This window comes from Lycium barbarum, chromosome 8 (assembly GCF_019175385.1).
Source record: "Lycium barbarum isolate Lr01 chromosome 8, ASM1917538v2, whole genome shotgun sequence".
Taxonomy (NCBI): domain Eukaryota; kingdom Viridiplantae; phylum Streptophyta; class Magnoliopsida; order Solanales; family Solanaceae; genus Lycium; species Lycium barbarum.
In genome coordinates this window covers 111,649,558-111,674,152 of record NC_083344.1, presented here as the reverse complement: position 1 = coordinate 111,674,152, position 24,595 = coordinate 111,649,558, and the positions used below count along the sequence as shown (strand labels likewise).

At 34.6% G+C, this 24,595-nt stretch overlaps 1 protein-coding gene across 1 annotated transcript; it reads right to left on the bottom strand.

Annotated features, from left to right (window-relative positions):
* Positions 1–11,167: 11,167 nt before the first annotated feature.
* On the bottom strand, positions 11,168–12,736 carry LOC132608127 (uncharacterized). Its single transcript, XM_060322203.1, has 2 exons — positions 11,993–12,736; positions 11,168–11,872 (listed from the first exon to the last, which is right to left on the bottom strand). The coding sequence occupies exons 1-2, from the start codon at positions 12,734–12,736 to the stop codon at positions 11,168–11,170; spliced, it is 1,449 nt and encodes a 482-aa protein (XP_060178186.1).
* Between the last annotated feature and the right edge of the window lie 11,859 nt (positions 12,737–24,595).

The following is a 24,595-nucleotide window of genomic DNA, read 5'->3' as shown; positions in this document are numbered from 1 at the left end:
CATGTGGACTGAGAAAAAAAAAAGTTCTTGTGGTCTGAATTAAATGTAAATGTCATGTCATATTTTATTGAACAAATATTAATTGGGTGACCTTTGAAGTGATAAAGGAAAAATCGGGTGACCTTTTGTTACAAATAAAAGAAATATGACTTTAAGAAATCATTACACATAGTTGAGTGACCCGGTACTACCTCGAAATAATCCTATTGACTTTTACTAATGATCATAAAAAACACTAAGCAATTGGAAATTGACGGCTTGAATTTATAAATTGCTCATGAATCATATGGAGACAGGGTCATTTTATATAAATTGTTCATGGACAATATGGAGACAAAATCATTATCGGAATGACCATTTTTCTCCAAACAATTTTCTAGATATTTTGGTTTCAATAAAATCAATTTTCATGTCTTGTGATGATTAAACTCGTGTTATTATACAATCATGATGATTGATCTAAAATATATAAAACGAATTATCATATGATCAAAAATATAATATTTTTCTTACTGTGATATTTTAATTTCTTTGTTTTTTTCATTTAGTATATATTTTCCTTCTCATTTATTGTCAACATAAATTTGAGCTTTAATTTTAGTAATTGAAATTAATTATTTGACAAACTTAATTATAATTTAATCTGTTTCTGGTAAGTTTTTCATTATTCCATATTTTTGGTTTTTGGTTTATTTATTAAGCTTTCTGTTACGTTATATTATACTGATAAATAAACCATAGTACGACTTTTCTTATCATAACTCAAGAAAAAATTATTTCAAATTCAAATAAATTCTATCATTTTATATTTGTAAAACTGATTTTTTTTTTTTTGTTCCTTGTCAATCATTATAGCACTATTAGTGTTACCACATTGTCATTGTCATGTGACGCTTTATTAACTTACCTCTTGGTTTAATATATTGATCATTAAATCCTTTTTGATACAATTTAGATGATGAGTATATATTTTCTTACTCTCGATATAAACTGTTGATATGCTTTTAAACTTTTATTATATTGAACAGATTCTTTTATTATGTAGATTTATCTTTAATATTGTTTTAGTATTATTCATAGCTTGCTTTATCTTTCCTTGATTCAAAATCTATATATTGTCACGTTGTCTCTGCCTAATTTCTGTACAATATTTTTCCTACAATAATAGTTTAATTTTCATTTAACATTTTCATTTATAATCCAAACAGTATCATACTTTAGTTTTGAATTATAATTTTAAGTTAGTCTGAAATATAAATATCTTCATGATTATTTTGTTATAATTAAAGGCGCCGCCAGTGTTTGTTTTTTCACCTCCATACCATATAACCATATTTGGCTTGTTCTTTTGTTTCTTTTCGTTTTACAAAATAATTATTTAAGAAAATAATGGTATTGAAACAAATACATTATTTTTAAAAAGGTTGTTCTCGTTATTCTAGTCTTACCCATGAATAACATAAGTATAATTTGCTATGAACTTCTATTATATATAGAAGAATGCATTAGATCCACATCTAAGATCTATTAATATTTTTACTTTAAACTAATCACAATCAATAAGAGAAATTATGTTTTAACACAAATTCAAAAAATAATCACGCCCAATCTTATCCATTTATGTTTTGAAAAAATCCCATCCATGTACCGTTTATCGATTTTTTTCTTAACGCCATTTTTAACCATTTGGCTAAGATTAACTTTTAAGATTTATTCGTATCAATTTATCTTCTTTTCAAGAGTATAAAAAGTTCATTTATTCACATATGTTAGTTTACCTGATAAAGTACCATAGAATGTATGTTGCCAGAAGAAAAAAAATTAGTTTCCTAGATATAAAATAACTTCTGCTTTATTGTTTCCACAAAATTTAGAAATTAGTCTTAATTGTATGATCAATGTCTTGCTACTGAATATGAAGTACTTAATATTCTTGACAACTAAGTTTGTAAACAATAAAAAATTATAAATGAACAATGAAAATGTAGATAGAAAAGGTAAAAGTTTTGAGATAAGACTTCTGTATGTTTTTCAAAAGTAAACAATTTTTGCATCTTTGAATTCAAGGATGGCTATGGATTCACAATGTTGCATGCTAATTCCATTTTTATGCATCAGAATTACTCAAGTAATTCACATAAATAAATAAAAATTATAACAAAAAATATTCACATAAATAAATAAAAATTATAACAAAAAATAGCAACAATAAAACACGATCAAAAGAGAAAGGGAATATGGTGGTAGATCAAAAGAGAAGAGTGCCATATGGTGCTAGATCAAAAGAAAAGAGGGGCAAATTTCTTTATTTATTTGCAAATAATTTAACTGAAACCTTTCAATTTTAACCTTAATAACAAGTTTTTATGGCACACAATATTATGACAATTTTAAAGCCACAAGTTTCAAAAAATTTAAATTTATGATATTTTTTTTCCGGAGAAGTCTGCTTTTAACCTTTATACTAAATCAAATAAGTTTACTTAAATGAAAAGGTAATATTATATTTCCATGTGACTATTTGATTCTGTCCTTCTTACCTATTCCCTTCTTAAGAAATCAACAACAGTTTTTCACTCATCTTCATGATGATTAACCAGGACATAGCTTAGACTTTGAGATAGAAATTGTTGTTAGCAAACTGTGTTCAAATTAGTAAATTACTAAAAGCAGTTTCTATTTTGAAGAAAGCAAAAAACGTTGAAGACAGAAATTAGAAAATATTCGAGCTCACAGAATTCATTGTGTGTCCTTAAGGAATTTAATCCCCTCACTGTACCCGAGGCTATGGATTACTTCCTCCCAGGATAAAACGGATATACCTGTCGCAGAAGTAGCGGTATCTCAAACGTGTACAACTTCGTCGAACTCAAATTGGGCGACAAATCACAGCAGGACTCGATATAGTTTTGTTTACAGAAAAGTATGCAAAGTGCAAAAAATTTCAATGCAGAAAATGAGGCATTGCCTCTGTTTATATAGCCACTGTTCTGGGTGGAAATACTTGTTTAGAACAGGTATGGTGCCTGTTCAGAAAGGGCTTGCCTTTTCCGAAAATGAAAAATAAAAAAATGACCATTGGAAAATTGAATTAAATAAATTTAGTCTAAAAAGATTAGATACGACGACGGCTCGAGGGGAGACCTTCTTCTCAACTCTTTAAGAGCTACAAGAAGTGTCTCTCTATATAAGCACATAACAAATGTTTTCCCTCACTTATGTGGGACAAAGTGCATTTACAAAAAGTGCCTTTGCACTCATTTCCCTCCATTTCTCATTCACACCACTTTAATTTAAAGCCCAACCACTTAATGGGTCTTTAATCCCAACAATCCCCCACATGAATGAGGAATGACTATATTATGAAAAAAAAACGCATAAAGAAAAAACTTTTGATTCGTAAGCAAGGATTAATCGCATCTGGATAAGTAGATTTCTCTTTGAACTTTCCATAATGAACATATATCGGATATACTCGGTTAATCAGTAGATTTGATATCTTTGAACCGTCGAGCTTTGGTGTATACCTAGACAACCATATGTCACACAATTAACCCTTTAACTGTCTTTGGTTCTCATTGTTTTGTTCGTTTCAGCCATGAACACTGTCTGGTTGATAAGTGCGTAGAGAATTAGCCTTACAGAATTCTCCTTGAAGCGGCTTTCACTTCACACTTACATAGGTGATTCCTAAATGTGTCATCTCGTAGATACACCATTTGATATACCCTGTATCCAACTTAGAAACCATTAAGAATCCTTTATGCTTCATCCTGGTTCTGAACATTGTCTCATCACGAGAATGGACGGAAAAAAAAAGTTATTTTGACAATGTTGAACCGTCATCAATGACTTTGTTTGATCTCTTTGAACCTAGATCTTGGGATCTCCAATTTTCTAGGTAGTGTTACCTCCATGATAACTTGTCCTCGGCCGTAGTCTCATTCCCCTCGATGATCTTTCAACCACCTCTCTAGTTAGGCCTTTAGTTACTGGATTTGACACATTATCTCTTGATTTAACATAGTCAATTGTGATAGTTCCACTAGAGAGTAGTTGTCTAACGGTATTATCTCTTCGTCGTATGTGACGAGACTTTCCGTTATACATAACGCTCCCAGCCCTTCCTATTGCCGCTTGGCTATCACAATGTATGCATATCGGAGCCAACGGTTTGGGCTAAAACGAAATGTCTTCTAAGAAATTTTGGAGCCATTCAGCTTCTTCACCGGCTATGTCAAGATCTATGAACTCAGACTCCATTGTAGAGCGGGTGATACATGTCTGTTTGGAAGACTTCCAAGACACTGCTCCTCCACCAATGGTAAAAATGTATCCACTTGTGGATTTGGTTTCAGTTGATTTGGTGATCTAATTTGCATCACTGTATCCTTCAATAACTGCAGGATAGCTATTATAATGCAAAGCAAAGTTTTAAGTATATTTCAAATACCCCAAAACTCGTTTCATTGTCAGCCAATCATTTTGGTCGGGATTACTAGTGTAGCGACTCGGTTTACTTATAGCACACGCAATATAGTAGAGTTTCATGATATACATCAAACTTCCCAACACTCTGGCATAATCCAATTGAGAATGACTTCCACTTTTATTCTTAGCAAGAGCAAGGTTGACATCAATTGGTGTCTTTACAATTTTAAAGTTCAAATACTTGAATGTTCAAGTATTTTTTCAATATAATGAGATTGAGACAATGCTAGACCTTGAGGAGTCTTATGGATTTAATTCTCAAAATTAAATCGGCAACTCCTAAGTCTTTCATATCAAACTTACTAGCAAGCATGCTCTTAGTAGCATTTATGTTAGCATTGTCGTTACTCATTATCAACATATCATCCATGTACAAACAAACAATGACGTGGTTCCGTGTGTTCTTAATGTAGAGACATTTATCGCACTCATTTATCTTGAATCCATTTGACAGCATCGTATGGTCAAATTTTGCATGACATTGTTTGGGTGCTTGTTTTAGTCTGTAAAGAGACTTAACAAGTCGACACACTTTCTTATCTTTCCCGGGAATTACAAACCCTTCGGGTTGTTCCATGTAAGATTTCTTCCTCTAAATCTCCATTTAAGAAGGTTGTTTTCACATTCATTTGATGGATTTCAAGACCGTACATGGCGGCTAACGCTACTAACACCCGAATAGATGTTATCCTCATTACCGGCGAGTATGTATCAAAGGAATCAAGACCTTCTCGTTGTCTAAACCCTTTAACAACTAGTCTTGCCTTATATTTATCAATAGTTCCATCAACTCTCATTTTCCGTTTGAAAATCCATTTGCAACCTAAAGGTTTGTTCCCTGGGGGAAGATCAACCAATTCCCAAGTATGGTTGTTCAATATGAATTATATCTTACTATTGATTGCCTCTTTTCAAAATTGAGCTTCCGATGAAAATATAGCTTCGTTGAAAGTTCGAGGCTCATTTTCCAACAAAAATGTTAGATAATCTGGTCCAAAGGAAGCAGATGTTCTTTGACGTTTTCTACGTCTTGGATTATCCTCGTCAAGAATATTCTCCTTTGTTTCTTCCCGAGGTCATTTAGATTATTCGCTAGACAACTCACATTCCCTTTTATATGGATATATGTTTTCAAAGAAGTCAATATGTTATACCCCATTTTAACTCGGGTTAAAGTAGAGTACAACATATTGGAGATTCCTAAATTGCTTGTTTATTTTAAGGAGTCGCCACCTAATTGATTTTAAGGTGAATTAGGGCACCTAAATTATTAACTAAGGTAAAGCTAACTAAACCTCCGTTAATAGTCTGCTTAATCAGTATGATTCTAGGTAAGGGTTCTATATTATCCTAAAGGGAAGGGGTTAGGCATCCTTTAGAATCCGTTAACTACGGTTATCCGGCCAATCTTAGGTTAATTAATTGAGGTTTAAATTTAAGAAAATAGCTTTGAGAAAAAAAAGAAAAAAAATAACTTATAGCTAACAAAGTTTAAAATATTATTATATGAATGATGGCACTCTATATGGTGAAAAACAGGTATTTAATGTTCAGAGCGGTAATCCTAAATGAGAAAATCTACCCATTCTAATCCTACGTGAATCATAAGTTACACAAATACTTTCAAACCACAAACAAATTAGCAATCATAAAAATGGATGAGAGGAAATGAATGATAAGAAAAAGAATAAAATGTTGCAGGGGATCTCTAACGAGTTTCGCCTGCCCGAGGTGACTTAAGAATAGCGACATGAGATGACTATATGGAGGGATGTGCCGAGTCTCATCTTGAGACTTTGTTTTGATAAAGTCACGAATTAAGACTCCGTTTGCTCCGATGTGTACATGTAGAAAAAATGAGAGAAATAACAATTAGCAAATGATCTTCACATAAAGTTGTGTTTTGCAAAGAATATATAATAATTAGAACATACGTTCTTCATTTTGAATATTTGTTGGAATTCAAAACTTCTTCCACATAGCAACTAAGAGTACACACTATTCTTTGATTATGAGAATTAACAGATATGGCCATGATGTAGGCATAAACAATTTTCTTTTGGATCTTATTTATCGTTTAAGACCCTAATTTCTAGCACATTTGAGGTTAGACACAAAGGTTGAGGATAAGAACCAATCAAACTAAGCTAAGAAGGATACAACTTTAAGGATTTCTACAAATCTGCCAATGAGTTCTACAAGTAATAACTTCTAAATTTAAGAGTTTATTCAAGATCACCCTAACGCTTATAAACTAATCCTCTTGGAATATTTGAACTAGTTTCTAGACTCGGTTAATACCCTACTGACTTTAAGGAGTAGATAACATTAATTCACCAAACAAAACAGAATCAAACAATCTATCTATCTCTGAGCTTTCTAAAACAGTTTCAGACTAACTGTTTCAATAATCAAGATGAACAACAAAAAAAATAATCAGCAGGCCAGGTAGACTTTAACTTAGGAACTAAAATGCTGGCAAATAATGACAACTTCACGGGAATGAGGAACCACCATAACACGATGGCTTGAATAACTTATATGCTAGTACGGCTTCGAACTTGGGGACAATCATTCAAAAGCTTCGAACTTGATTCAAATGGGATCAAAACAGAACCAAACAATTATCTTTGAATGTTCATACAACTAAGTTAAAAAGGAAAACTAATCTTTTTCATTTCAAGCGGGACTGAAACAAAGACTAGTTTGCACAAAATATAAACAGATTGGCAGGATGAAATTCTAAAGCGGAAAAGAAACTAGCATTTGAACCCAAAAAAAAAACTTAATCAAGCTAATTATATATTTTTTTAAGGTAACATAGGACTGGAATTTGAACGATATGTGTAAACAAAAACTGAAGTTAATCTAACCTTTGCCACATAGTGGCTGAATTAAACAGCAACACAAAACACACTTAATCATAAAATATGCTGATATAATACATAACTAACTTCATATAGCTACAGAAACCGAACAAAATGCAAACGATAAGAAGGAAGGGGAATTACCTTCTTCGGGCGCAGCGAAGTGGGCGCGGGTTTCGATATAGCCTGGAACACTTCAAATCTACTTCGAAACGCTACGAATCCCGAATTTATATACCCTTGAATCCAACAGATGCCAAGGGTAAAACAGAAGAGAAAAATGGTGTGGATTTTGACTCAAGATCAGACGATACTGCTAAGAACTAGTATTTTCTATGGGGATTTCTGTGATTTCAACCCTGGTTCTTGGGGAATTTCATGACTAAAAAAAACGTTTCAGAACTTAATTTCAGGGGGGGGATTTTGCGATTCAAGCTCTGGTTTTGTAAGGGATTTTTTTGCGATTCCAGCCCTTTTTCCCCAAAAACAAGACCCCCTCAAACGATTCAATCCGCCACTATTTATAGGGTTTTGCTTTGTGTTGACGAAAGAGAGAAGGAGGAGCGGGAGAGAGAGAAGAGCGGGGAACAAAAAGGGAATGGGGTGACAGACGCGTGGGGGACAGGGGTAAGTGGAGAGGAACAGGGAGAAGTGGGGGGGAAAGAGGAAGGGAGCGGAGAAGATGAGAGAGAGGAGGAGAGGAGAGAGAGAGGAGTAGGGGCGGCGGACGGGAAAAGGAGAAAATGATGGGAAACCCTAAAAGGGTTTCCCTTATTTTGAACGGGGTGGGCCGGATCCGAAAATTTGTGGGCTGGGTCAATTTATTTTTTTGGACTGGGTATTAAATGAATGGGCTGAATTAAGAGCATGGACTGGTCCTAAAATTTGGGTCAAAATATGGGCTGGTCAAAATATTTATGAGTTGATTGGACTTTGATTTGGGATCCGGTAAATCAAAATACGGACCGAGTGCAAGAAATAGTTTGGCTTCTAAATTTGAATAAAAGACCCATTTTGATTAACGATGTACTAATGGTGCCAGAATATCACCTAATACGGAAATATGCGATTATAAAAGATCCGGATAATAAAATTACATGATGTTGCAATGACCGTGCAATAATATTTAATAACAAACGCTATCATTAAAATGTGTGAAGTAAATGCGATGCGTATGCGGAAGTTGGTAGAAACGTTGAGAAATGCAAGTTTGAATAATACTAAATAATAGCAGCAAATAAATAGCGGTAGTAATACTGCTAATAACAATAATGATAATGGTAATAATGATAATGTTGATGATAATGGTGATAAAAATAATAATAGATATAATAATAATAGTAGATAACAAATATTGATAATTAATAACAAAATAACAATAAGAATAATGATAATAATTAATAATAATAATAATAAAGATGATAATAATTAATAATAAAAAAGTAATAATAATAAATTATTGACAATAACAAAATGATAATAAGTTAATAACAATAACAATAATAGTGGTAATAATAAAATAATAATGATAATAATAATAAGAAATAATAATGATGATAATAATAATAATAATAAATAAAAATTATTGATAAAACAATGACAATAATTAATAATAAAGTAACGATGATAATGATGATTAATAATTGATAACAAAAATAACGTTGATAATAGTGATTAGTAATTAACAATAATAATAATAATGATAATGGAAATAACAAGAATAATAATAATTAATGACAATTAGTAATAATGATAATTTAAGAATAATAATAATAGTTATTAATAATAATAATAATAATAATAATAATAATAATAATAATAATAATAGTAATGATAATAATAATAGTTGTAACAGAATAATAAAACGCCGTTATTGATAAGAGACTAATAACTATAGTAAACATAATATATATTATTATTTTTTTTCCAAAAATATTAGAAGCGTAAATAGGTATTTCGGAGGAGAGGCGGGACAAAATTGGGTGTCAACAACTTGTCCCTCTTTGCCCGGTAATGATGAAAAGAGTTGTCGGGCAAAGACGTTGACTTAGTAGCCTATTTTGTCCCGGCTAAAGGATTACGGAGGACTAAGGGTAAAGAAAATTACGGCCGAACTCTGGTCTTTGAATCGCCTACATATCTCGGGTTGCACGAGAATCAGGCCGCGTGTAGTTCTGGGATGGCTACGACACTTATGGCTGGCAACTCACGATTTGGCGCGAATCTTTGCAAAATATTGTCCCAGTGTCGAATTATGATGACACTGGGTATTGGGATAGAACTCTGAAAATTGAGTGTGCTGGAACGCGAATGGAAAATTTGAAATTGGAGCCGAGTGTTCGAGGTAGATCTTTGACCCTCGTCGGGAAGTCTGCTTATCCTTCCCGACGTATTGCCCCAGTTCGCTGCCGAAGAAATAGTTCCACGTTATGCTAAAACTCCTGCGAAACTTTAAACTAGATAAAAATAGTCAGTAAAATAAATATTGAAGTAAAGCGATGCAAGTGCGGTGAAATGTGGCTGCGAGCGCACGCAGGGCATTTGAAAATAATAATAAGACAGGGCAGGTGCGGTGCGATGTCTTATGCAGAAATTTTTCAAAGGGCGATGCGCAGCCTTATGCGGAAACTACAAAGGGCGGTGCGCAGCCTATGCAACATGAAAGGCGGTGCACAGCCTTATGCAGAAAATTTAAAGGGCGGTGCATGGCCCAAGCAATATATGAGAGCGATGCAAAGGGCAGCCTTAAGCGAAAAATTTAAAGGGCGGTGCATGGCCCAGGCAACACAGGAAAAAGATACAAAGGGCGGTGCGTAGCCCATGCATCATATGAAAGGCGGTCGAGCCCAAAAACGTCCTATTATAGGCGAAGAACCCGATATCCTATTTTAGGGTGGAAGAACCCGATATCCTATTTTAGGGTGGAAGAACCCGATATCCTATTTTAGGGTGGAAGAACCCGAATGCTGTGTGTTTGCGAACAATGATGCTGTGCCTTTGCGGGGCATTTGAAAGTAATAATGCAATGAAGGTGCGGTGCTTTTGCAGTGCGAGACATTTGAAAGCAGTAGTGCGTATGCAGTGCGGGAAATTCAAAGCTATAGTGCATATGCGGTGCATGGTATTAAAAATAATAGTGCATGCGCAGAGCATTTGAAAGCAATAATATTTGTGCGTGTTGTAGGAAGATTCAAACCGCTCGGTGCGCAGTCCCTGCAAAGCTGTAAGCATACTTCGGCTTCCACAACTGGAAGCCTTGGCGATATTTCACCTTGCTAAAGTGTTTCCATGAGTAAAATTCCTGCGCTCAAAGAAAATTATGAGTTTCGAAATTTGTGTTGATTTTGAATCATCCTTGAATCACCCTTTGCTTCATGACTTTCGTGAGGTTTTCTTGATGCTAAGATTCGTATGCCGTGCATTATCGTTGAGGAGCAGCTAAAATCGGTTCTGCATTACTCAAAGAAAATTTGTTAGTATGAAAGAAAGTGGTTGCCTTGCGTTGAACATTGAAGCTTTGGCTTTGAATCTTTGTTTCTCGTTGCTATGCCATTGCGGAAATCTGATTATGTGAATATGGCTTGGGATAAGCCGTCTGCAAAATTTCTCCAGTTCGACTTGGGGGGAAATTGGAATTTTTTATTTATTGAGACCGGACCCAACATGGGCGCCTACGTATCCTGCTACTAATAGGAATCAGGTCGACCGTAGTTCATTACAAAAGTCTAGAAAAGATTACAAGATAGCGGCTACTCCTAAAGATGGGCATGTGGAGAATGATATTCTCAAGTGGCGAGATGATGTCCCTGTCAGTCTGCTTGACTTGTTGCACGCTTTCTTTTCAAATGCCTCGGTGCCAGTTTCGATGGATCACCCTTAACAACAGTTGTCTTTGTGTTTGCAATATTTCCGGTTGAAGGCTCTAGTTGTAGCTTTATCTTGCCACTTTCAATCATGCTTTGAATCTTAAATCTTAGTGCTGGACATTCTTCAATGCCATGTCCTTGAATGTTTGAGTGATAAGCACAACTCTTAGATAAATCAAAGTTTGGCGGTGGATGCTTAGGTATAAATCCCTTCTTTGGTTGTAGAATACCCTTAGCACTCAACCTCTTAAATATATTTGCCAATGGTTCATTTAGAGTAGTGAAGCAAAAAGATTTCCTCTTCTTTTTATGTTGAGAGCTTGATTGTGCTTGGTGAAACTGTCGTTGGTAGCCCTGCTGGGAGTTTTGCTGACGAGGACATTGCATGGTGGCATAAGATTGAAAAATTTGGTGACTTTTATGGCATTGCGCTTGATGCATAGTCGCGGAAGCAAATTGGTTTTCCTTCATTTCACTTTGCAGATTTCCTAGTATCTCCGCTTGGAAGGTTTGGTGAATGGCTTGTGTTGCTGAGCTATCTGTAATTCTCCCTTCTTGAATGGCATTTTCTAGTTCCCTACCAATCCTAATCAAATCAGAGAAGTTGTGTGCACAAGCTCCGAGCAACTTATCATAATATAAGTCTTCCTGAATTTGGATGAAGGTTGAGATCAATTCCCTCTCGGACAATGGAGGATGTATTTTTTAAGCTTCTAACCTCCATCGTATCGCATATTCTTGGAAAGAAACATGTGGCGTTTTCTTTACTCTGAGCAAATCGGCTATATGCGGATCGCCTCCATTGTTAAACTCGAATTGCTTTACAAATCCGCGGGTCATATCTTCCCACGTAAGCCATTTGCTAAAATCTTGTTTAGTGTACCAAGCGAGTGCTGATCCTGATAAACTTTGAATGAACAATCTCATTCGTACGGCTTCATTATGTCCAATACCAATTAATCTGCTGCAATAGTCCTTTAAATGAGCGACGGGATCTCCCTTCCCATCGAAAGTGTTAAACTTAGGTATTTTGTACCCTGACGGAAGCTCAACGTTTGGATGCACACACAAATTTTCATACTTCAAAATCTGGAAATTCCTTGAACATAGCTCTTCATTAATGACTTTCCTCAAATTGTGGAGTTCTTTTCCCAAATCTTCATGGTAAAGCGACTTGATTTCCTTTCCAGGCCTCCTGTATGGGGATATTGTCAGTTCGTTTTTCTTACTTTTCTCGAATTGAGCGGTGGTTATGGAAAATTGAGGATTAGGAATTATCGCTACTTGATCGGGAGTGTAGGTTGAAGGTATTTGTGGAATGGTATAGGTAGGATCTAAGTGAGGCGAAATGGCTAAGGAAACGTTGCTGGGAGTTGAGGTTGTGTTAGGAAGAAGGCTTAAGGTATTTCCCAGATTGGCTACAATATTTTTTCGAACCACCTTTCCCCTGCTATCGTTTTGTTCTTGCACCAAACCCATACCGGTGTTGAAAGCTTCAAATCTCTCTGCCATTGTAGTCTCGTCCTTAATGCAGATTCGCAGCCAAAACAATGTTCAATGCCAGACAACCTTTTAAAGAGAAAAGTAAAACTTCTTAAACAAAATAAAATGTCAGTGCATGAAGTAAAAGCTTCATAAAAAATAAATATATATCTTTTTTTTTTTTTAAGTAATCTAACTAAGCAGGCTCTAGATTAGAGACGACTTGAGTCATATAAAAGGAACGAACGGACGAAAATGAATCATCAGCTATTTAGCTCTGACGATTGAGAATGAATCGGAAGAAAGAAAACTGCATTGGAGTAGAACATGCTATTTGAAAAAAGTTGACTCATATCGAAACGCCAAAGCTTGGTTCTGAGTTAATTCTTACCAATTCCAGCATATCTTTTAAAAAATTTGCCCCAGTTTTAGAATGTTTTGAAAAATGTCTTGGGTTGCATTCCAAAATTGTCCCAGTTTCATGCTCCTTCGTTTGGGGAATATTAAAATTTGTAGTAAATAAGACCGGATCTTATATAGGCTGCCTACGTATCCTGTATCCGACAGGAAATCAGGTCAAACGTAGTTCGGTGCGTGTAAAAAGTTTTTTTTTTTTTAATAATGCAAGAGATTAGCTTAGAGAAGATCATGATTGATCGGGCGCAAGACAGCTGAATTTAATATACTCGAGAGTTACGAAGCACTGGCGGGTTGCAAAATGTCAAGGAGAGAAGACTAATGAGGTTGTCCTTCGACTTGCATGCCAAAAATTGAAATTAATGGGTGCGCGAAGATAAATTTCAGCGACCTAGAATGACGCGATTGGCTGAGCGAAGGCTCCGAAGAAGCAAGGTACTTGAACAGTCATTCTTGAACAACTTGATGACAAAAATCGAACAAATATCGAGAAGTGCCATTTGATAGATTGGACCAATAAATTTGGACATCTACCAATTTAAGAAACGATAAATGCTGAAAATGATAGAATTTGAAAGTAAAAGTTCCATGACGTAAACCGAGTGCAAAATGGATTCTACGAGGCATAGAGCTAACGGGTCAAATGTTACGTCGTTTGAGACAGAAGACCATACCCGTAAAAGAAGGACACAAAAAGCTCTGGAATTTGCAGTTTGATGCGAGACAAATTGTTCGACACTTTTAGATTTGAGTTAGTAAGCAAATAATGATAAGAGAATGCCTATTGAAACAAAGTTGGAATGATAAGAGTTAACTTTGAGGATTTTCAAGGCTAGTTCATGTATGCGAAAATTAGGAAATTCCCTCCGACGATTAGAAATTTGTCGGGAGTCATGCTAAGAATGCGAACGATCTTAAAGGTGCTCTAGAGTGGCTAAAGTGCGCTAACCGCGGAATATATATATATATATTTTTTTTTTTTATTTTTTTTTTTATTTTTTTTTTTGAAGTGAAGGTGATGCAAAATAATTAATGAACGATATGCAATTGTGCGGCAAAGCAAATATGAATTTTTCTTTTCTTCTGAAACAAAAATGATGTTAGTAAATATCAAGTAATAACTAAATTCAAATAAGAGCCTGCAAATAAGTTTAAGTAATGAGTTTGGCATCAGGTGATAATCGCAAATAAATTCAAAAGCAAGTATATTGCAAATAAATTCAAATAAACCACTTAGCAAGCAAGCAAACACCTTACAAACATTGATAAGACGTCCTAATATGCAGGGACCTCTTTACGCCAGAGGTAGGCCTAACGCCAAATATTCGAGATTATGATAGAGTGATCCAAGCCATTTAATTGGGGACACTTGAATTTTGAAATAAAAGACCAAGTTTCATTGAAATAACAAACTGAGTACATTGATGAGTCAATAAGCCAAAATACATAATGTAAAGACAATCCTAAGACTTAAGACTTAGCTTAGAGCTTTCGCACTTGACCATGTTGGCGGCTGATCAGTAGTCATTTCAGTTAAATAGCTCTTATGCCTGTTTCCAAATCCAAGACAAAGGATTGGAAGAATTAAAATATCTAGAATTAGTCACTTTCAAATGGCTTGCTCAGTTCTTCTTGCTTATGGAGACGGGGAAATGGTCGAAATGCCTCAAACGATTTGGTGGATTAGATTGATTCTTAGTGAATGACCTTCGGGGTGCTATTGATAACTAATGACTTTTCCAAGGCGGTTGTATTGTTAGTTTTCTTGGAAAGATCGTTGCACCTTTCCTTTTCTCCATGTCTACGTGGAGGTTGATTGGTTATAATGACTTTCTAACCTCCTTTGTATACAACCAAAAGTGATTGATTCTAGACAGATAGCGTTTGAGGAACTGTTAAAGTTTTGTCTGAACTCAACTTGTTTTAAAAGGGTGCATGATTACGTATTCATATTGAGTATCTTCCTCGTCATTTGTCTTTGTGAACTGCCATTATGAATTGTTTATATTTGACCAAGGCATGGTACCATCTTGAAAACAAGGAATGTTTGTTTGCCTGTGCTCGCTCATCTTTAATACCAAAGTCCTCTTCCGATTCTTTCTCCAATTATTTCTATTCATTAGTATGCATGGAGTGTTGTTACCGATCTACTGTAATATGATAGCAAGCGTACGCACTAATGTGTTTAGCATCCTTTATAAGAAATAATTCACTTCATGTAGCTGTTGATATCTTAATCCTTCAACTAGTAGAATATTATGGGTATTTTATTTCACCATCAATAATATGGACTATTATAGGAAGTCAAATGAATATCTCAGACATGAATGAAGAATTTTGGAACACACTTTTTGCAGCATAAAACTGAAACTTTTGAGCACAACAATTTCAAGAATCCCGTGCCAAAATCAATCTGAACCAATCAACACATTAAAAATTGAATCTTTTTGGGACCCATTACACCAAATAAGATTTCAAACAAATCCACCCTTATCTTTAACTAAAACTTAACCAGAATAAACACCACCCCATTAAGTGTAGAAATCTGCTCTTTTAAAGAACATAGCAGCAGCAACTGCTTTGCTTTCATCAAGTGTGGCATCTTTGTAGTAGCAATTTTCAGCAAAGAAATGACATTAGTTGGCCCAATGCGGCACCAGTATCTTAAAGCCATATGTTGCAGCAACCAGCAACCAAGTAGCAATACTAGTTTAACTAAAATAAAATACGCCTATGATGCAACATCATCTAGAAGTCTCAAAGTGTGGCATCTCAAAGGCAGTGGAAACTTTGCCCCAATTAAAGCAGACTCATGCCAATGCATCAACATGTTAGCAGAATGTGGTATAGTGCTGCAGCCATAAGTATTCATTAAGCTCCCATATAGTACCAATAGGCTTCACAACAGCAGGGCAACAATAACTTCTCTTAAATTCAGCAGAAACAACAAAGAGCAGTAACAGTATGCAATAACAAGTGTATCAGCTTGAGTGTATTAAACGGCGCTTAAAACTTAATGGTAAGACAAACACATTTATCCCATAAAACATCGGTCATTTGGCCTTTAACTTGCAGTAGCACAAATCCAGAACCAGCAGCAAATACCCAACCTATGCCTTAACCAAGAGTGAGTCTATTTCTTTTTAATGAATGCAACAACTTTATCCCAAAACCTGGCAAGATTTATCTTAAAACACAGCAACAGTAAGTAACAGAAACATGTAGCAGCTGACTAAGTGAAATAACTCATCTCCACATACTCAACATTCAGTAATATTCAGTCCAAACATTGCAGCAACAATCTGCCCTTAAAGAGCAGCAACAAATGACCATAAAGTACAAACCTTTAGCCTTAAAGATCCAGCAACAAATGGCAAGAAAGAAGAACAATTTCAGTAGCAGCTCAGGAGCATTTGGGGGTTTGAAAATTCCCCACGTCATGTAAAGTAAAAGAGGGGTAAATGATGAGTATCAAACAAACATAAAGGAGTTATAACAAAATAATGCATAGGACCGAAGGCATGTCTTAGGCAAAGAAGGATCTGCTTGCGTATCTTGTGACTGTGGCATAACATGCATTTACCTCATGCTTTAGAACCTCTAGGTATACCTAGATCGAACATATGAATATCACAAAGGCTAACAATATTCCTGATAAGATTATAAAAACTGAAATCCCTTTAAAAGGGACATTTTTGTTTCTATTAAGGCCTAAGACAGACCTATACCACATTTGGATAAGTTTAACAAAGCTTAACTTTATTGTAACTTGAATTTGAGTGCACATGAGAGGGCTACCACAAACAAACCCCGTTGTTTTATAATATCTTTATTCAACCTATATTTAGTTTAAGACCTGAATAGAGAATGATTTCAACTACTAGAAAAGGAGCCTTATGCTCAACTGCAACTTGTTTGAAGGAAAGAGAATATTTAGCTCTAGGAAATAACATCTATAGTTAGGCATTTAACTAATCTAAATGAAATAAGGGAGAAGAAAATTATTAAACTACAGACTTAAGTAAATCTCCACGAATATCACATGAACATAAGCTATGTATGGATAAAACTAAGGCCTCACGTTCACTTCCTATAGTATTTGAAGATCTGAGGCATTATGCAAGAACCAAACTTTTACAACATGAAAGAGTGCACTTATTTAAAGATGTGAAGAAACACTCTCTTCTTCTAACAAAAAAAATGCCCTTTTTTATGAGACGTAAAGGAAGTACTCTTAGAAACTAAATCTTAACAAAAACTACTGCCTGATATTGGTTCACTAGCCAAGTTAACCAAACCAATTTCTCATAATCAAACTTATCCATCTCTCAAGAAGGGGTACAAACAAAATACACAAAGGATGCAAACATATTCCCTGAACTGGCAACAAGAGAGAATATAGAATCTTTAAAATACAGATCCCTTTAGGAGTTAGGACTGTTATGAAGTGAAATTATACACCTCGTGGCATGTTTAATTTACCACAGAAATCAAATGGTCAGTTAGTCCGAATGAATACAACACGGGAAGGACAATAACCAGCAGCTGAATCCACCAACACTAAAACATCTTCATGTTTTTGAGCTAATCTCACAACACCACAAAGCAGAGAAACCTTAAGGGGCCACACTATCCATCACGTTGTTTCGTTAAACGAGAAAATGAAAGAAAAACTGAACAAAACCTATTTGAACTTAACAATTTTTTGACGTAAGTTAGTAACAAAAACTCCAGGAAATTCCCTAGAAACAGTTTTAGACTAGCTCATTAGGAATGCTATGACAAAAGACTACATATCTACCTCCTATGATAAAAGACTACATTTCTATCACTTCAAATCATGGTTCAAGAGTTAATAGAGCTTACAAAGAAGAACTAAATCTTAATTATTTGAGCCATAGCACCAATTTACAAAGACTAAAATAGATCAATAAAAATAGCAGAGGAGGGGGATTAAAACAAACAACAATCATACAAGTTTTATAGGGAAAACATGAGAAACAGTGAAATGCCAACAAACCAGTTAGGCTACCGAAAATGAAATGCAAGCATTAAGGGAATTCAATATGGAAAGTGGAATGCTGAAACTAAATTCTTATTTTTTCTATACCTCTATCGCAACTCAACAGGTAATAAAAATAGCAAGACAACCTAATGTAATATGATTTGGTTTAATATTTCCTAAACCAAAACAAGACCAGAAATCTTCATACTAGGCCCTGCTTTTGTTATGAATTTTAAGACAGTAAATATACCTAAAAAAGGGCAGTCCGGTGCACTAAGATCCCGCTATGTGCGAAGTCCGGTGAAAGGCCGGACCACAAGGGTCTATTGTACTTAGTCTTAACTTGCTTCGATAATTTAAGAACTTGATTTATAAGAGAAAATTTCTTATTTTAAGCCAAGTAATTGAAAAGTTCAGAACTTGGGGGGTGAAAAAAATAATCCTACAAAAGGAAATGATTCCCAAACTCGACATGTCATGATTAGGCTTGGATCCTTCTATCATTATCACGTTACACATAACATGCTTGTTGGTCGTTGGGTTATGAAACCCGTCAACAATTTGGTAGGTTTCCTAATCGTGGAGTCGATACCAAGGACCGACCCATCTAAGGCTTATGCATGCATGACTTAATAAAATTGGTGGCAAAGCTCTATCTTAAGGTTTTCTGAGATTTGGCTTACTAGACACAGGGTTCCCGAGCGGACTACTCGAGTGAGAAGGCTACGCGGTCCCCGTTACTCGGGCACCCCACGCATACGCCAACTCTCCTAAAATTTGGATTCTACGAAAAAAAAGATTGCGGGTGCGCAAAACACACCTCGCGTGTACGTGTGATAGTGTGAGTTTTCCAGAAGTGGAGGAAATATGAACGGAATGCCAATTTAAGGAAAGCAGTAACATATTATTACATACAAAATTTCACATAATAAAGCAAATACTTAAAAGAACATAAAAGAGACAAACAAGGCAACAATAAAAGCAAGCATACAGAAAACAACAAAACATCCAACAATTTAATTATTAACCTAAGTTTGTTATGCACTATTGCTTTAAATTCCCCAGCGGAGTCGCCAAGCTGTTATACCCCATTTTAACCCGGGTTAAAGTAGAGTACAACATATTGGAGATTCCTAAATTGCTTGTTTATTTTAAGGAGTCGCCACCTAATTGATTTTAAGGTGAATTAGGGCACCTAAATTATTAACTAAGGTAAAGCTAACTAAACCTCCGTTAATAGTCTGCTTAATCAGTATGATTCTAGGTAAGGGTTCTATATTATCCTAAAGGGAAGGGGTTAGGCATCCTTTAGAATCCGTTAACTACGGTTATCCGGCCAATCTTAGGTTAATTAATTGAGGTTTAAATTTAAGAAAATAGCTTTGAGAAAAAAAAGAAAAAAAATAACTTATAGCTAACAAAGTTTAAAATATTATTATATGAATGATGGCACTCTATATGGTGAAAAACAGGTATTTAATGTTCAGAGCGGTAATCCTAAATGAGAAAATCTACCCATTCTAATCCTACGTGAATCATAAGTTACACAAATACTTTCAAACCACAAACAAATTAGCAATCATAAAAATGGATGAGAGGAAATGAATGATAAGAAAAAGAATAAAATGTTGCAGGGGATCTCTAACGAGTTTCGCCTGCCCGAGATGACTTAAGAATAGCGACATGAGATGACTATATGGAGGGATGTGCCGAGTCTCATCTTGAGACTTTGTTTTGATAAAGTCACGAATTAAGACTCCGTTTGCTCCGATGTGTACATGTAGAAAAAATGAGAGAAATAACAATTAGCAAATGATCTTCACATAAAGTTTTGTTTTGCAAAGAATATATAATAATTAGAACATACGTTCTTCATTTTGAATATTTGTTGGAATTCAAAACTTCTTCCACATAGCAACTAAGAGTACACACTATTCTTTGATTATGAGAATTAACAGATATGGCCATGATGTAGGCATAAACAATTTTCTTTTGGATCTTATTTATCGTTTAAGACCCTAATTTCTAGCACATTTGAGGTTAGACACAAAGGTTGAGGATAAGAACCAATCAAACTAAGCTAAGAAGGATACAACTTTAAGGATTTCTACAAATCTGCCAATGAGTTCTACAAGTAATAACTTCTAAATTTAAGAGTTTATTCAAGATCACCCTAACGCTTATAAACTAATCCTCTTGGAATATTTGAACTAGTTTCTAGACTCGGTTAATACCCTACTGACTTTAAGGAGTAGATAACATTAATTCACCAAACAAAACAGAATCAAACAATCTATCTATCTCTGAGCTTTCTAAAACAGTTTCAGACTAACTGTTTCAATAATCAAGATGAACAACAAAAAAAATAATCAGCAGGCCAGGTAGACTTTAACTTAGGAACTAAAATGCTGGCAAATAATGACAACTTCACGGGAATGAGGAACCACCATAACACGATGGCTTGAATAACTTATATGCTAGTACGGCTTCGAACTTGGGGACAATCATTCAAAAGCTTCGAACTTGATTCAAATGGGATCAAAACAGAACCAAACAATTATCTTTGAATGTTCATACAACTAAGTTAAAAAGGAAAACTAATCTTTTTCATTTCAAGCGGGACTGAAACAAAGACTAGTTTGCACAAAATATAAACAGATTGGCAGGATGAAATTCTAAAGCGGAAAAGAAACTAGCATTTGAACCCAAAAAAAAAACTTAATCAAGCTAATTATATATTTTTTAAGGTAACATAGGACTGGAATTTGAACGATATGTGTAAACAAAAACTGAAGTTAATCTAACCTTTGCCACATAGTGGCTGAATTAAACAGCAACACAAAACACACTTAATCATAAAATATGCCGATATAATACATAACTAACTTCATATAGCTACAGAAACCGAACAAAATGCAAACGATAAGAAGGAAGGGGAATTACCTTCTTCGGGCGCAGCGAAGTGGGCGCGGGTTTCGATATAGCCTGGAACACTTCAAATCTACTTCGAAACGCTACGAATCCCGAATTTATATACCCTTGAATCCAACAGATGCCAAGGGTAAAACAGAAGAGAAAAATGGTGTGGATTTTGACTCAAGATCAGACGATACTGCTAAGAACTAGTATTTTCTATGGGGATTTCTGTGATTTCAACCCTGGTTCTTGGGGAATTTCATGACTAAAAAAAACGTTTCAGAACTTAATTTCAGGGGGGGGGGGGGGGATTTTGCGATTCAAGCTCTGGTTTTGTAAGGGATTTTTTTGCGATTCCAGCCCTTTTTCCCCAAAAACAAGACCCCCTCAAACGATTCAATCCGCCACTATTTATAGGGTTTTGCTTTGTGTTGACGAAAGAGAGAAGGAGGAGCGGGAGAGAGAGAAGAGCGGGGAACAAAAAGGGAATGGGGTGACAGACGCGTGGGGAACAGGGGTAAGTGGAGAGGAACAGGGAGAAGTGGGGGGGAAAGAGGAAGGGAGCGGAGAAGATGAGAGAGAGGAGGAGAGGAGAGAGAGAGGAGTAGGGGCGGCGGACGGGAAAAGGAGAAAATGATGGGAAACCCTAAAAGGGTTTCCCTTATTTTGAACGGGGTGGGCCGGATCCGAAAATTTGTGGGCTGGGTCAATTTATTTTTTTGGACTGGGTATTAAATGAATGGGCTGAATTAAGAGCATGGACTGGTCCTAAAATTTGGGTCAAAATATGGGCTGGTCAAAATATTTATGAGTTGATTGGACTTTGATTTGGGATCCGGTAAATCAAAATACGGACCGAGTGCAAGAAATAGTTTGGCTTCTAAATTTGAATAAAAGACCCATTTTGATTAACGATGTACTAATGGTGCCAGAATATCACCTAATACGGAAATATGCGATTATAAAAGATCCGGATAATAAAATTACATGATGTTGCAATGACCGTGCAATAATATTTAATAACAAACGCTATCATTAAAATGTGTGAAGTAAATGCGATGCGTATGCGGAAGTTGGTAGAAACGTTGAGAAATGCAAGTTTGAATAATACTAAATAATAGCAGCAAATAAATAGCGGTAGTAATACTGCTAATAACAATAATGATAATGGTAATAATGATAATGTTGATGATAATGGTGATAAAAATAATAATAGATATAATAATAATAGTAGATAACAAATATTGATAATTAATAACAAAATAACAATAAGAATAATGATAATAATTAATAATAATAATAATAAAGATGATAATAATTAATAATAAAAAAGTAATAATAATAAATTATTGACAATAACAAAATGATAATAAGTTAATAACAATAACAATAATAGTGGTAATAATAAAATAATAATGATAATAATAATAAGAAATAATAATGATGATAATAATAATAATAATAAATAAAAATTATTGATAAAACAATGACAATAATTAATAATAAAGTAACGATGATAATGATGATTAATAATTGATAACAAAAATAACGTTGATAATAGTGATTAGTAATTAACAATAATAATAATAATGATAATGGAAATAACAAGAATAATAATAATTAATGACAATTAGTAATAATGATAATTTAAGAATAATAATAATAGTTATTATTAATAATAATAATAATAATAATAATAATAATAATAATAATAATAGTAATGATAATAATAATAGTTGTAACAGAATAATAAAACGCCGTTATTGATAAGAGACTAATAACTATAGTAAACATAATATATATTATTATTTTTTTTCCAAAAATATTAGAAGCGTAAATAGGTATTTCGGAGGAGAGGCGGGACAAAATTGGGTGTCAACACAATATTATTTGATACAATTACCATATTCACATGAATGTCGGGATTTTCTGATTTGTGAACCAAAAATCGATATGCTTTATTATTAGTGGCATATCCTATGGAAACACAATCAATGGTTTTAGGTCCCATTTTATCCTTTTGGGTTTAGGAACTTGCACTTTGGCCAAACACCCCCACACTTTGAAGTATTCCAAATTGGGCGTCCGTCCTTTCCACTTTTCGTATGGAATAGATTGTGCTTTGCTATGGGGTACTCAACTGATTATTCGGCTAGCCGTTAGGATAGCTTCCCCCCACAAACTCTGGGTAAACTAGAACTTATTAACAGGGCATTCACCATCATCTTTAGTGTTCTATTTTTCCTTTCCGCAATTCCGTTGGATTATGGCGATTAAGGGACAATTGTTTGATGAATAATGTCATATTCCAAACATATTTATTCAAAAGGAGATTCATATTCGCCGCCTCTATCACTCCTTATCATTTTAATCTTTTTGTTAAGTTGTGTCTCAACTTCACTTTTGTATTGCATGAATGCTTTAATAGGTTCATCTTTACTATTAAGTAAATAAACGTACTATTGTCAATAAATGTTATAAAATACTTCTTTCCACCGCGACATGGGATTGACTTCATGTCACAAATATATGTATGGATTAAGTCTAAAGGACTTGAATTCCTTTCAACTGACTTATAAAGATGTTTAACCTACTTAGATTCAACACAGATTTGACATTACATTTTAATTGATTGCATTCAAACTTAGGCAATGCTTTCAAACTAATCATTTCAAGCAAGGTCCTATAATTGACATGTCCTAAAGGTGAATGCCATAAATCATTTGACATATACCGTTAGAAAATCAGGATATCCAACGGACTCTCCATCCAAAATGTACTCGTCGTACTTAATTGTTTCTGACATATACCGTTAGAAATTTCAATTTTTTGACGAATTTCCAAGGGAAGCGGCCATTAGGCATTAGATATTGATAGATTTCTAGCAATGCATACTTTTTAGAATGGACTAATTAAGAAAGTTTGTAATATAACTCAAACAGATGGAGTATAGTATTAACTACAACTTTTTATAATGTTAGACTGTTAGTTATCACCTTCTCTTGTAGCATCTTTTTTTTTTTTTTTTAAATCTTTTAGTGATGAAGTCTTGCAACCACCAGTTGATTCTTTTGAGAACTTCTGACAAGCCGAAATTGGCCAACAGCGGAACTTGAGAAACTTCATCAAACATTTTAATTATTATTAAGGCATCACCTTAGGTCGTCATTCCTTTAGATACCGTGTCTATTAATCCAAAAAGTTGCACCTCTGAGGGGGCGCATGGACCTTACCTCTAACTTATAAGTTTTTCATAAAACACTGTCTACAAACGTAGAAAGGATTAGCCTATACAAAATTCTTTCCTACAAGTATGAGAAAAAAATTTAACTTACAAACACTACTAGAAAAGCTTGAATTACATGGGGATTTTATCTGGGAATTTTTTCCGCAGATAATTCCTGCAGATTTTCATGCGAAAATCAAAAAATTCCTAAATTGTGGAATATTTACCTGCGGATATGATTTCCCCAGGTAAATCGGCAGGTAATTTTGGCGCAATTTAGCGCCAAAAAATTTACTGGGGATTTATTTGAGGAAAATAAGTGTCA